Source organism: Colossoma macropomum, unplaced genomic scaffold (assembly GCF_904425465.1).
Source record: "Colossoma macropomum unplaced genomic scaffold, Colossoma_macropomum, whole genome shotgun sequence".
Lineage (NCBI taxonomy): Eukaryota > Metazoa > Chordata > Actinopteri > Characiformes > Serrasalmidae > Colossoma > Colossoma macropomum.
In genome coordinates this window covers 214,000-228,842 of record NW_023495565.1, presented here as the reverse complement: position 1 = coordinate 228,842, position 14,843 = coordinate 214,000, and the positions used below count along the sequence as shown (strand labels likewise).

Genomic DNA, 14,843 nt, shown 5'->3' with positions numbered 1-14,843 from the left:
AACCACGTAACAGTCTATACAACTCCACATGGTTTGAGGGAATTACGTGATGATTTGAGCAGGCAGTTTGATGCTAATTGGTTGCATATAACTTGTTAGCTACATTAGCCTCATAGCTCCGGGGCAAATCTGAATGAGAAAACTTCAGACACCAATCACTTTGTCTTTGCTGATTGATTCCATTTGGAATATGGGGAAATTAAATAAATGTAACTTTAGACCAAAATATTCCTTTAAACAGAACATCTAAATTGCATTAGTCTACAAGTAAACACTGTAATGTAATTTTAATGTAACTTCTACCTCCTTTTTCCACAAAAGTTCTACATCATTTAGTCTTTAAGATGCAAACAAAGTCATTTGGAGTGGTTTGATGTGAAATGGTGCACTGTCGAGAGAAATCCAACTCAGATTTCTTTACACTGGTGCTGATCACAAGCAGAAGTCACAATGTTTACAATGCAAATAAAGCCTATCTATCCAAAACCACCGGTGAACATATGCGTATCTTAATGTTATATACATATATATGGGCTCTATTTTGCCCTATATGCCACCTTGTGTGTGCCTCTCCTATGTTGTAGGTCAAAACTTTACATCAAATCTATTACAAATGAACGTCTCAGACATCATACGGTGTATTTATAACCCTTTGATAAAATAGATTTTTGTGAGGTAGCTTTTAGAGGCACCAAACTCAGATGTCTTTCACTAGCATCATAAACAATTCTGACTCTGTTTCTCTAGAATGAAGCATTCCACATCAAACCACTGTGAATGACTTTTGGTTAAATTTTGGTAAACATGGGTGAAATTCCATTTTAAAGCATGAGATTGAGGTTATATCTTTAATACCAGCAAGAACAACTAGTCTTAGCTATATATTGCTGTATAACAGCCGTTGTTTGTGTGGAGAAGGTGGCAGTGGTGCAGTAGAAGCCAATCTGCAGGTGAGGAGAACAGGAGACAGACAGCAGAGGCTTCGGTTTCTAGCTCTAGTGGAGGCCTCATCACTCATCTTCTTCTCCTTACACACAGATCACCTGTCTTAGTCTGGAAACCTAATCTGCACAGTCACTGAGCACACTCACACACTTCTGAAGCTGGCTGTGACCAGAGGTGAGGCGAGTGACCTGAAAGCAAGTGTTTACCACAGTGGTGATAGGTACCAGACTGTAACCGCCACAGGAAGTTACTACACAAAATGGTTACGGAGACACTGCCTAATGCCCGAAACATTGTTTTATGATAGTTCTGAGATAAAGTTTTAGCCTAAAGTGTATTTTTTTTAAATACACACATGGTGATGAGGTACATGCAGGGCATTGTACAGTAAAATAGTCCACAAAGAAAACCTTTTTTTTTTCAGATTTACCACTATTTTACCATTATCAACATAGAAAAACTCAGAGGACATATATAGGTTCACTGGTTGTTTTGGATAGTAAATAAAATGGCTATATTTGTATTATAGAGGTTCCTATCACCACGATTGCGACCTGGTTTCTCTACAATGCGCGTCAATTTCACGTCAAACTGCTCACTTTATTTACATTATAATGAATAAACTATGCAGAAACATTGAAAAATCAGTAGAATTTCTCTTTAATTCACAACACGACACTCTTGCAGTTTGGTTTCAAATGTTGTATATGCAGACTGGAGAGAGAACAGGACATTCTGAACAATGTTTACCGATACTATGTCAAGTTTTTTTTAAAAGAGGAAGGAAGATGAGCTTTTCTAGGATTAAGGGACCTTAAAGTATATGTAACTGAGAAGATAGAACTAGCTATTAATCACCTCTGGCCATCACACTGGAAGAGAAGGCAATGCAAAGATATGCAAATACTGGCACCTGCACAGAGATACTCTCTCTCTCTCTCTCTCTCTCTCTCTCTCTCTGAGGTCACATTTGGGCTCCTCTTCCTGGATCCAAGTAAGTATGTGTTAATCACTGGCTTAATGAGCTCAGTGGTATAAGACTTCTGATCTGTGTTCACAGAGGAGAAAACCGTCACCTTGGAAGGAGGCATTGCCACCATTCTGGACAACCCAGCTATGGATGTTAGAAAGTGAGACATTCAGTCATTATTAATGAAGCATCAATTCAGCTTTATGGTGAAAATCTGCCATCAGGGTAGATACCACTCACTTATGAGAGTCTGATGAAACTGCATTTAATAATTAGCGTATCTTAGTGTAGCAGTGTGCCACCTCAGTAAAATCTCTGGGTCTTACTTGGTCACGTCACTCTAAAAGTTCTAGCTACACCCCTGTTATTGTCCCACAACTTCCACCCAACCCTGTTACCTGAACACATTCATACAACATATCTGGAATATTCCACACGTCATCTGCTGAACAGGATTTGGTATTGTCTGAATTTTCAGAAGATCACAGGGAGAAGAAAAGTACCTTTACTCATTCCTTTTTTTCATTATGTCAATGATACTGTGATATTTTAAAGTACAACCCAAATTACAGACTGAAAGTAAAATATTCATAAAAAAGCAGATCAAAAGCCTAATAGTCACGAAAAAGGATTTGTCTTTCGTTGCTGTTTCCTCGCACTACATGCACAGACACAACACCTTTTTGTCACTGAACTGGATTTACCCCCCTCTTGTGGTAAAGTACTGGTATTGCTTTCTAGGCCAAAAATAAACCTCTCTGAACTTTTCTTTTCACACAAAAATATGTGGTTCTGATAATGACATACAGTATACATTTATGTTTATATGGTCATATAACTATCACATTTTCCTTTGCCAACCTGTTCAAAATCATTGCCCTCAACCATTTAGTTTTGCACTTATCCATGTGTTTATGCTAAGCTGCTAGTCAAATACGGCAGTCAATAAGGTTAATTTGTATACAAGTGATGCATGGAGAAAGAGATAAACACCCAAAAAGCTCACCAAAAAGAACATACAAGCAAGCCTGAAGTGTTTGTTGATTAATTTATTTATAGTTACATCTACCTGACTTTTAAAAAGCCAAAAGTACTTCATATGCATATGAGTCACATTCATTCTGTATTAGTCATGACAATGACTTAGTCCAGACACTGCAACTCAGGAACATACATTCACAATTCGCACTTCATAAATAAAGTCTCTTTCTCTCTCTCTCACACACACACACACACACACACACTCACAAATGACACACAGAGACACACCAGGTGGCTTTTTGTGCTGTGAAAGCTCTTTTCCCAAATTAAGCTGAATGCTGTGGTACAAACAGAAAATGTGGGAAAAAAAGTTTTTTAGTTCCTGGAGATGAGCTGGTTTTAGCTTTAAAACTCCACCAGGGGGCACTTCAGCACACCCTCCTCTGGTCACAGTGAATGTTTTTAAAGGGGCATTCTGGCCTAAACTAGGATGTGTTATTGTTGTGTTATGCAGTATTCTGTAAAGCACTGCATCCCTCAGCCTCACTGCTTTGACAGAATCCATGATTTAGTGCTTTTTGTGTTTGTCCATCAATGTTCTCTCACTAGTGCAATACACAGCCTGCATTAAGTGAATGCATAATACAACCACTGAGAATCCTCCCACAGCAATAAAGAAATCCTGACTGCTTGCCTAGCTGATGATGTAAAGGCTAATAAACAGTCAAGATATTTGACCTCCTAACAGTAAGCTTAGAGTAGTTCTGCCCACCTTCAAGATACATCATCAGAAGGTGCCTTTCCTAGTCCTTAAACTGTTAAAGAGACTACTGTGGCAAAACTACAGGTCAGCAATGTTATTATTATTATTATTATTATTAATTATATAATATATATTATTATTATTATTATTATTAATATTAGCCAGAGTGCACCTTTAAGGTCACTCAGTGACACATCTTCATCTTCAACAACTCAAAAATAGAATATTAAAATAAAGTTAATAAATTAAAATTAGTGGTGTCATAGTGACTACCAAACAGGAATTGTGAGCTCCAGGTAGTGCATAGAGTTCATCTGTCTGTGCTCACACACACACACACACACACACACACACACACACACACACGCACAAAGTCCTGCTCAATTATGAGAGGTAGTGTTCCAGTTTCTCTCTCTTCCCAGGAGGAGTGTGTTCTAATCCCCATCCCTTGAGCAGCAATCTCCATCCAGTGGAATGATGGGATGGGGAAGCCCTTATACGGAAGCTCGTTCTGGGCTATGCTTCGAAATCCCAGGCTTCTTAGAAAAGAACAGGCCTTGACTATGATTCAGTCCAACTATGTGCTTGGCCTTCGTCCATCAACTTGTAAAATAATCTCAGTCTGCGACTCAAAGCATAGACCTCCACTGAAGTTTAGTCCCAGCATTTGGCCAGCCCACAGGCCCAGGCTATGCATTAGCCCCCAGGCTATACTGTCCTACAAACAGCCAGAAGGCATCAAGTCCTAGGCTTTACTGTCCATCTTTAGGCCAAGATGAGGCCTGCTCTCTTCACATACGCGAGGAGTTAACGAGTTCATAGAACAGCACATAGGCATCACTGCTCCGCACCTGGCTGGATGACATGGGGCTCACCCTGCAGAGAGAGGGGGGAGAGGGAGGGTGAGTGAATGCCAGATGTAGAAATGCTTACCTTACATTAACTAATAGAGGGGTATGTTTGCTGACCTGGACTCTGTCCACATCAACATTTAAAGTGATGATTCAAATATATACAGTTTCCCCTTTATTCCAAATGTGGTCACAATAAGAAATGTCTTGTTATGCAAGTTACCTAGAGTCATTGTATGTGTACCACTCTCCTGTGGAAGGGTTGCGGCAGTATGCGGTGTAATGACCACCTAGAGTGGTGCCCGTGTGATTGGACACTGCATACAGATTATAGATGGCATTCACTAGCAAGAGAGAAAAAACAAGATTAGGTACATTTCTATGTTACATTTTGTTATATTACTGTTGCTATATTGTTGCTATGCAAACAAAAACTTGCATCACTAAAATGGCCAATGAAAAAGAACATTCAATGAAAAGAACATTCTTAACTTATAATGCAAGTTAAGATTTTTTCTATTCTATTGGTCCATATTTCTATTTTTCTATTTCTATTGGTCCATTTGTCATGGAATTTTCACATGATGGAAATCTGGTAGCCGGCATTTTCAAGTGGAGTAAAAAAAAAACAAAAAACTGTGAGGTCTTGACCTCACAGCTGCGCTATAATGTTTATTAATGACAAAAAAATGACTTTTGATTTGGGACTTACTGCTGTTGTCTGAGGCAAATTCCCGCAGGTCCAGCTCTTTGATGGGGAAGTTGACAAAGGTGGACAGTTTAGCGGTCTTGATACGAGCTTCAGAGAAGCGTTTCAAATCTGAAGCAGTCGGAGAGTCAAGGACCAACACGCACACATACTCCCGCCTACATACACTTACTGAACATTCAGAGCCATATTATGCTATATTGTTCATAGAATTGTTGATTAAAATATTTTGTTTGGTTGAAAGGATACGAAGCACAAGGACTTTGGGGAATTTCTGGATGGAGAATTTCTTTGTGCATTTACGCCTGGCTTTACACCTTTGGCATGTCTGTGAGAAAGACAGAGAGAGCGTGAAAGAGAGAGAGAGAGAGAGAGAGAGAGAGAAAAAGAGAGAGAGTTAAGACAAGAATAATACTTGCTTGACTTAAAAACACTGGTTTCTTCTACAGTAATACACAAACAAACCGCAAACACTTACTGGTTTCTCATTGCCGTCCAGCACATCTTCCTTAGTGAAAAGCCGAAGACAGTCAATCAGAGACACCTCTCCAGAGCTCTAAAACAGAAAAACACTGCGGTTACAAGACTGTCCCACAACATGCAACACTGATATACTTGTATGCCAGCGTGTGTGCGTATACCTTGGCAATAGGTAGAGACAGATCCCAGAACGGATCGAATACAGTGGAGCAGAAACCACACTCACTGCAGGTCAGGGAGCTTTTCAACTGACCTACAAATAGATCTATAAGTAAAAGACAAGCATCATTAGCATCATAAGCGGATACTCTTACATACTCCCACTAATGGTGCTCTCAGAATGATTCCATTTGGTTGTGATTATTTAAAAAATAACATGACATCTCATATCACCATGATTTGATTGGATTTGATTTGTTATTTTTTCATTTTTTATTATGTTTTAAAATATATTTTACAAAATATAGTTTACAAAACTGTTAAACACAGCAGGTTCACTCACCAACTACTTTACTGTCTTCTCTTTCCAGGTACTTATTCCACATTCTTTTAGCTTTCTCATCATCCCTGAGTGGACACACATACATGCATATGAGGCTTCACACCAAACCACTCACACTCTAGAGCTTCACAACTGACTTAAAGTTCAATCAGGGAACTGTAAGTATGTGCTTACGAGAGATGGTCGAAGTCTTCCACGGGCACTCTGGGCCTGATTGAAACTCGGTTCACTTCATTGTGGAGCCCATCTAGAAGGAAACGAAGGAACTCCTGAGCATCCTGCTGGCTGGAGAGAAAAAGAAAGGAGAAAAAAGGGGTAGAGAGAGGAAGTTACATGCTTTGAACTCTCAGTTGGATCACAATAGTCACAACTCCTTTAAAAAAAAAATATTCAATTACAAACCGATCAGTTGGCAATTTTCAAGATGATAATGCATATTTTAAATTCTCTCACAATAAAAAGTGTTACAGACACACCTGTTTATAGGCATTTTATCACAGTGTTTTCTACCTCTTTAAAGTCTTTTAAAAACCTTCCAAGTCCTTCTTTTTCCAAAAAGATTTCAAAGTATATGAACAGCTACAGACATTCTGAAAATTACAACATTACTAATAAAACCAATAGTGACAGCCCTAGATCAAAGCAATCCAGTAATTTATATAATTTAAAATAGTGAATAATTTCACTGAAGCTTGGGTTAGCAAAGCAAATCTTATTAGCAGCTTCTAAACTGCCTTAAGTCCTATTCATGCCAGATTAATTTTGCCTGTGGAGGTACCATATTACTGACAAGAGCCTAGATTTTAATCCAGTACAACTCTGAAATGTTTGTAGTTATTACAGTAATTAATAATTGTAGAGTAAATGGCCTTCTGTAACTTGCTGAAACTGGATCTCCCTCAGTAATAGCAGTCCTGTTCAACCCCCCCCCCAACGATAACAGAATTACAAAATCTGCTGGTAAACACAGCCATGCAATGTGTTATTATTGTTATTGAGTGTGGTGCCATAAAATGCTGACAAACATCCAGACTATGACCTTTCAATCTGTGGTAATTTGCACGCCATAGCCTCCGGGGGGTGAAACTAACCCAGGTTGAATAGTGCTTTATTCAACGCATGAGTAAAAGCTGCTGCAACTTACTTGTAGCCAACGAAACGGGGAGCATACTTCTGGATTTGTGTTTTGAAGTCAGAGGGGCTGATGGCTTCATTGCTTGCTGATGTCCACAGAGTCTGAGTGAGCTTTGCAAACTCTGGAACACACACAAACACCAATGAGATAAGGGAGTGAGTGGAGAACTTAGTTTCAGACAGTGTCCCCATATAAGGTCTGTACGCATTGACTCAATCTAATAGACTCTTACCTTCCATGAGGGCTGCATTGGCCCTGCAGTTGTTGTTGAGGTCGGTGCGGTGCGTGTTCCGCAAACAGTAGTCCCGCAGGTCGTGAGTGTTGCTTAGACACTGCAGGATGGAGTTCATGAAACACTGAACAACAGAAAAGAGTGAGAGAGCTGTTGTAAATAATCAATGTCATACAACCGCATTTTCCATGTTAAATCTTCCCAGTGCTTAACTTGATGCGTTTGTTTTGATGAAGACTCACAGTGTTCCCCAGGTTCCTCAGGCCCACAAGTCCCTGAGCATTCTTGGAGTTCTGTGAAAGAGGAGACAGAGATATTTGTTAATAGACTGAAATGGTAACTTTCCAGAAGATGTAAAAATGTTTAACGTAAATAAATGTAACTATTTTATTTTAAATCATTTTGGAGCATTCTTTTGGTCCATTCATCATGAAATGCTCACACAACCTACAGACCAGCAGACTATTAACATTGACATAACAATGCTATTTGTGTAGCACTTCAAAAGGTAAATCAAACACATGATGATGATGACAACTAATTGAAAAGGCAGTAAAAAAAAAAATCAGTATGTTACAGATATGCTCCATTGCTTATTGTGGTCTGATGGTGACAGATATAACGATAGAGCTGTGTGTATGTGAGCTGTTCGCTCTGATTTCTCCAAACAGCATGTGGGCAGATTTGAAGAGAGACCCTGCTGCTCAGAACTCCTCCTAAACAAACAGGCTCCATCTGCCGCACCAAAACAAGTACAGCAAGAAAACAACAACAAAGCGTTTATTAAACTGGGGATTACTGTATAATAGCAAAAGAGACTCAGTAATACGACAGTGTAGCTACAGGAGAAACTCCTGCGGTTTTCTCAGGCGGGAGATTCTGACAGCTCTGCCAAAACGTGCCGCCGAATTCTCCAGTGTATCTCAACGTGCACCATTGGTCACATGAAAACTCAAGATGATGATGGCATAACAGAGCAAGGCAGTGTTCATATGTATTATATTTCGGTATGTATCTCCAAAATGGAGGAGGGAAAAAAACATTCTTAACTTTTTATGGAAGTTATTGTAAAAAGATTGAATTCACACAATATAATGGATTGCTGGCATTTTCAGATTTTATAAACAATACAAAACGACAAAAATGGAGATAAGATTTTGTCCCAACAACAATGATAATTAAGTACCCCTACACAATAATAATATGCCTTACATGTATTATATAAACACATTTCTCTATTTTTTCTACAAAGTCAGCATAGTTTTGTCCTTACAATGTACAAAAACAATCACACGCACACACAGTCCTCCACAACACTGCAGTGTCAGCTCCAAGAAAAACACTGACTCCATTTCCAGGCTTACTGTATCCTAAGGCATTAATTAAAAGCAATGCAAACTGAAGTTATTCCTAAGTTATAGGAGTAAGGAATGAATACCTCGACCCGCCGGCGGCTCTGTGCCATTTAGGGGGATTCATTTGTGCCACTAATTGTGTACGTCATTTGCAGATTTTGCACTCATGGTAGTGTGATGACATAGTGGAGTCAGTGTATTTTCATCACGTGTGTGTACTTGTTTAATGGAGAGAGGCCAATTTACACCTGTTTTAAAAATGTGCCAAACTAACAGTGGAGATGTCCCAGCTCTGTGAAAACAGGTTCATATTAGTTGGTATCTTATCTGGAACTTGTACAGCTTTCCAGGCAAACCCAGCACAAAGCCAGTTCCAGGTACATAACAGCCAGTATTGAACGGCTGAACTTTCCACAGATTAATGACTAACACTAATGACAAGCCACATTCATGACCTATTACCACTAATTATGTAAATGTGCACAAATGTTCCCACACACACCCACACAGATACACACACGAGTAACTTATCTGCCAAAGAGATCAACATTTCACAGGATAGAAAGTGATTGAACTTGTAGCCAAATTGCGAAAGTTAGTTATGGTAGTCAGGCAGAGTAAAATCACATTAAATAGAATATATATTATACATGAAATCCTGCAAAAATAATCATGCACTACTACACTACTGTTCAAAAGTTTGAAATCCCTTGTCATATTAATAATGTCTGATATTTTATCTACACAGTATTAACTTATACAATGTATATTTAAATATTAGAAAAAGGTATTTTTATGTTTAATACAATATTTCTAACAATGTTTGATAATGTTAAATATTTTCATCTAATCTGTTCAACATTCTAGACACTCATATTCTGACACCTTTCTAGCTTCTTACTAATTTTTCAAAACATCATATAAGAAGGATGTAATACAAATAGGTTTTGTAATACTGAAAACATTCGTTATAAACAGTGCACTCCTACGTAGCGTAATATGACTTCATTTGAGCGTGTGGGAGTTAATGCAGTGCTGATGAGTTTACTGTGTGGCCCTTAGTCACAAAGCTGAGTCACTCCATACATTCAACAGTGACAGCTCGAGCCCCTCACACCTCCACACAAATCACATGCCTCGTGTGAGCGCCTCTGGCAACTGCACCCCGACACGCACACTCTTAATCACACCCAAACTAGATTAGGCTGAGCTGAGGAGGTTTATTCTCTTCCTCAACTCAGGGTGTGCGTGTGTGTGGGCCAGACCTCCCTCTTTTTGGTCACCTGCTGGTTCTCACGGGTGCTGCTGAAACAAGCCGTGCTGCGACAGTGACCAGAGCCCAAGAACAACCTGCTTAGGCAGACTGCTGCCAGTGGGTGGAGCATGGCTGTTGCCAGTGGGCGGAGCATGGCTACATCTCTAATCACACTGGTTGGCAGGGGTTGAAAGAAAAAGGGAAAGAACACTGTGTCCCTGACCTTAGTTTTAGGAACGTCATAGGCTGAAGCGCAAGCGAAAGCAAGCTCATGGTGCCAGCAGGCCACACATGCACACGGGCTGAGCCAATCAAGCAAGTGCCCAGGTGCTCATCACTTAAATCTATGCCTCCTATGAGCAACAGCTTACACTACTAGGAAAAACAGAATGTATACTCCCTTTGCTGACAAAAACAATGTGTACTCTCCCTGTTGGGAGAAAAACAATGTAACAATATATACAATATCTACTGGCAGGAACTATGTACACGCTCCCTACTGACAGAATAGCAGCATGTATACTCTTTCTATTGGCAGAATAACAGTTTGTATAATTTCTCTATTGGCAGAAAAGCAATGTATACGCTGTCTTGGCAGAAAAGCAATGTATACGCTGTCTTGGCAGAAAAGCAATGTACATACTCTTTATTGTAACTAGGTAAGCAACATTTATTTCTATGGCACAATAAAAAAAACTGATGTTGCACCACAGTGCTTTACACAGATGAAACCATGAAAAAGTACAAGGAAGAAACTACTGGTTAAAACAAAGACGCAAACCAACAGATAACTTTAAAACCAAGAAGGAAAGGGAAACGCAAGACATGCAAGAATGTATACCCTCTCTGTTGGCAGAATAACAGCATGTACACTTTTTTATTGGCAGAAAAACAATGTATACTCTGTCTATCCTGCACAATAACTAAAAGAAAAGCATGTATACTCTAATCTGTACTCTGGTAACATCACTGATGATGTGTCCCAGCACATCCTAAGGACACATCTTCACATATGAATATACACAATAATTCAAACTGATAAAGTAATAATACTTGCACCAAAAGGTACTACTAGTAAAACTAATAATGATACTACCAATAATAATAATAATAATAAGAGCATATATTTAGCAGGAAGAATGATAGTGAGATAACAAGAAAGACAGAGAGAGCTCATCGAGTTCCCACATGTCTGAAGTAAAAGGCCCACAGTAATTCTAACATGACTGTAATATCTCTTATCACACGCTACACTGATGAAGCACATTCCTCCAGAAGCAAGCCGCTTAGCTGGCCAACTGCATTATGCAACAGCATGCTGTTATTGTTCTGCACTTAAAGTGGCCTATGTGCTACTTTAAATGCTTTTGTAACAAAGGTGAACTGGGTTATTGCCAGCACCATGTTGATATGCTGCCCCTAATCAGACACCAAACATACTTAATGCAATGCTTGATAAAACTTACATTGTGGCTATGCAGGCCTGCATAAATTACAGTGGCATGCTAGTTGAACTGACCGAGTGGAACTGACCTTTGAATCTAATGGCTGCTTGATAAGGATGTTGGTCAGGTTTATCTGATATGTTGCACAGTGCTTGAGGCACTGCATTCACTGTAAAAGTCTATTAGTTTTATAGAACAATCATTGAGCAAGTGCCAAGTATGAACAGCCACCTTGCTTCAAGCTTTGAGGGTCAACTCACCAGTCTGAATCTGAAAACATCTGAATCTGTTAACTCTATATCAGTCTAGTGATATGACAACCAGAGTCTACAGTTTGTGCTCTGTAAGGTATTTAGTGTTGTCCAGGAGTGTTCTGGAGCTTAGACAGAGCAAAGTACAGAACCGATGGACGTTTGGGATTGGGAAATGAGGAATCTACGTTTAATTAACCAACAATTATCCATTAAATAACAAACACCTAACTGCATATAACACATAAAGAGCTACTAGTATCACTATGCGATCAGTGTGTGATGAGCAGCAGGTGGCGCCAGTCGCACTAAGATCAGCGTTATGCAACTGAATTCGGGGTGCAAGCTGTTCGGTCAGGCGCTCTGCACAAAACCTGACTATCTGTAGCACAAGTCAATCACATTACCGATTCAGACAGTCTTTCAACATAGTAACTGAATGTCTAGTTTAGTTCGGTATTAGTCACACCATGCAACCAAAAACGTTTCAAACGTTTCACAAGGTTGAGGGAAACTCCACGACGACCGAGAGCAGCACTCGGTTACCCAAAACAATCATTTAAAGCTTCAGCAATAAAATGGCGTCTTAGTGACACTGACAGCAAAATAAACTGTTGAAAACTCCGTTTTACTTCGCATTGGCTTCAGCAAAATGTTGTACTGTTTTTGACGACGGTTGCTATGATGCTAGCTAAATGTTGATGTTTGGCTTGTGCTGCCTACAACTTTGAAGCATCAAAAACACCTCAGACACAACGACTTTCCACAGAGGAAAACAATCACATTAGCTGCTCTTATGTTTGTCTAGAAGCCAATGCTCAGGGAATAACTCAGAGAAAACACTCCGTGGGTAGCTTTAGGTCAGCTTTCAGTCAGTGAGATTTGCTGTCAGTGTCACTAAGACGCCATTTTATTTCCCACCTATATTCGTACAAACTCCGGCCCTCATGTGCTCTGATTGGCTAGTGGACCTTGCGTCAATTTCATTAAGAAACATTCAAGACCACTTTTCACAGGCTTGTTCCATTTGACATTCATCTAATGTTACACTCATACTTCTATTTTTAGAAGTTGCGTCACCTATTGTCATTATATCGAGTCATTCAACTGTCCAGCAGTAAGACGAGTGAGTGTATTTGTGGAATAATATTACTCGTGACATCTTTACATTCATTTCTTCTATTTTTACACAACGTTGCGTCAACTTTTCACAGCATCAACTATTGTCGCTACATCGATTCATTCAATTGTTCAGTAGTAGTACAACAAGGCTATATTTGTGGTAAAATGATACTACTTGTGACTAGATTGGCTAACACTTTCCAGCAGTAATGAGCCTAGACGTCACGCTGCAAGTCCAGTCGTCCTGACTCACTGCTACTGGACAATACTATCTAAGTCATAGGTTATACCTATATTCCACCAGTCCAGTCATCTTTATTGACGTCTACTGCACAAGCCACAAGTTACACCAATATAACACAAGCCAATAGCAGCGCTTGAGAGGTGGTATCTGTCGGAATACAGGTAGAAAGAAAAACTACCGTATCGAGGCTCACCTTAGCTTGGTTGATCAGGAGTCCCACGAATGTGGATACGAGCATGGAGCGGGACATGGGCGGACTCTTCCTTCGCGACTGCGGCTTGGTGAAGGGCAGCGGGGCCGCCGGGGGCTCCTCGGGCACCGTGACCGTGTAGGACTGCCGCGCACTAGGCATGACCACGGCAAGTCAGGACTGACGGTCAAAATCAAAAACCGGCTATCGAGTTCGTATCGTGTACCGTTTTTTCCACCTATAAGCCGTTGCTAACGTGCCGTCCGTTTCCGTGACTGTCAGCTGCTCGGTAAAAACGTCCTTGAAGTCTGGAGGCGGTTTTTTATCATTCACAAAGCGTGGCCAAACGTGCGTTTTGGTCACGTTAGATGTATAAAGAAAGTGTAATAAATAGTGTGTAGGCTAACGCATAAAAACCATCAGATAACACTTCCAGAGATGCAGTCCTCGTGCAGCTCGTAGTCCGGTTGTGTTCTTGGTTCAGAGGAACGGTACGGTAGCTTAACGCCGAAGCATTTGTGTGTGAATGATGTTCAAGTCTCCGTCCCTTTCGTTTTCTACCCCGCCGTCGTGCACGCCCCCCTTCCTCCGCCCGGGACTGACGTCACGCCGGCGCGAGGACGAGCCCTTCCCACGTTCACCTTAGCTTGAAGGAGGGAGGGCGATTTTGTGCCTCCGGGATGGAGGATGATTTTTATGGGTACAACACGTGACGTCCGTCAGCATCCTCCCCCCCGCGCGCCTCCTGCTTAGGTCAAATTATGAATGAAACTGGGGGAAATGGCTGACTCTGAGTGCAATGTTCAATGTAAGCAGGGTAAAAAGGCCATTCATTCTCTTCCAGCTCCTATAAGCTATCTAGCCCATGATTGCCAATTAACAGAACTTATCGCTGGCAGGTCTTATACTAAAAAAAAATAAATAAATAAATAAGAATTGGAAAAAGTACATGTAATTTTCCAGTACCTGCACTGTTTTTGCACTGAAACCAATGCCACTTCTGTGATATTACCCATGTTTTTGTGTTTTCTGTGATATACCCAGGCTGTATAATGTGACAACACTGTTGCACATGCCAGGAGAAATTCTGCTGAATTTTCATAATTGTACAGAAACTGTACAGAAACTTAAAAGGTTGAATTTTTGTACAGTGGTGGTGATAGGAACCAGGGCTGGTGACATCTATAACACAGATATAACCATTTTATTTACTATCCAAAAACAAAAATTAACCTACATGTGTCTTCTGAGTTTTATATGAAATGCTGATAATGGTAAAAATAGTGGTAAATCTGACAACTCTGACTAAATCAGGAACTACTTTGTTTTATAATGCCCTCCATGTACCTATAAACATACTTAATAAAATATATTTTAGGCCAAAACCACCTTATCTCAAAACCACACTTAAAC

General features: G+C 40.1%; 1 protein-coding gene across 1 annotated transcript; it reads right to left on the bottom strand.

Annotated features, from left to right (window-relative positions):
* Window positions 1-2,949: 2,949 nt before the first annotated feature.
* LOC118802424 (ubiquitin carboxyl-terminal hydrolase 2-like) lies at window positions 2,950-14,006 on the bottom strand. The gene is made up of 12 exons (XM_036562971.1): window positions 13,434-14,006; window positions 7,811-7,861; window positions 7,569-7,692; window positions 7,346-7,457; window positions 6,376-6,486; window positions 6,202-6,266; window positions 5,861-5,964; window positions 5,698-5,775; window positions 5,469-5,547; window positions 5,223-5,330; window positions 4,734-4,854; window positions 2,950-4,535 (listed from the first exon to the last, which is right to left on the bottom strand). Exons 1-12 carry the CDS (start codon window positions 13,590-13,592, stop codon window positions 4,451-4,453), a joined length of 1,197 nt encoding a protein of 398 aa, XP_036418864.1. The 5' UTR covers window positions 13,593-14,006; the 3' UTR covers window positions 2,950-4,450.
* Window positions 14,007-14,843: the final 837 nt, after the last annotated feature.

Bases quoted from the DNA above. Each gene is read 5' to 3' on its own strand.
- LOC118802424 (XM_036562971.1), bottom strand. From the start codon at position 13,592: ATGCCTAGTGCGCGGCAGTCCTACACGGTCACGGTGCCCGAGGAGCCC. The intron at 6,487-7,345 runs GTAAGTTGCAGC...TTTTCTCTCCAG, and splicing joins CCCCGTTTCGTTGGCTACAA to CCAGCAGGATGCTCAGGAGT. The intron at 5,331-5,468 runs GTATCCTTTCAA...CGACTGCTTCAG, and splicing joins CCCCAAAGTCCTTGTGCTTC to ATTTGAAACGCTTCTCTGAA.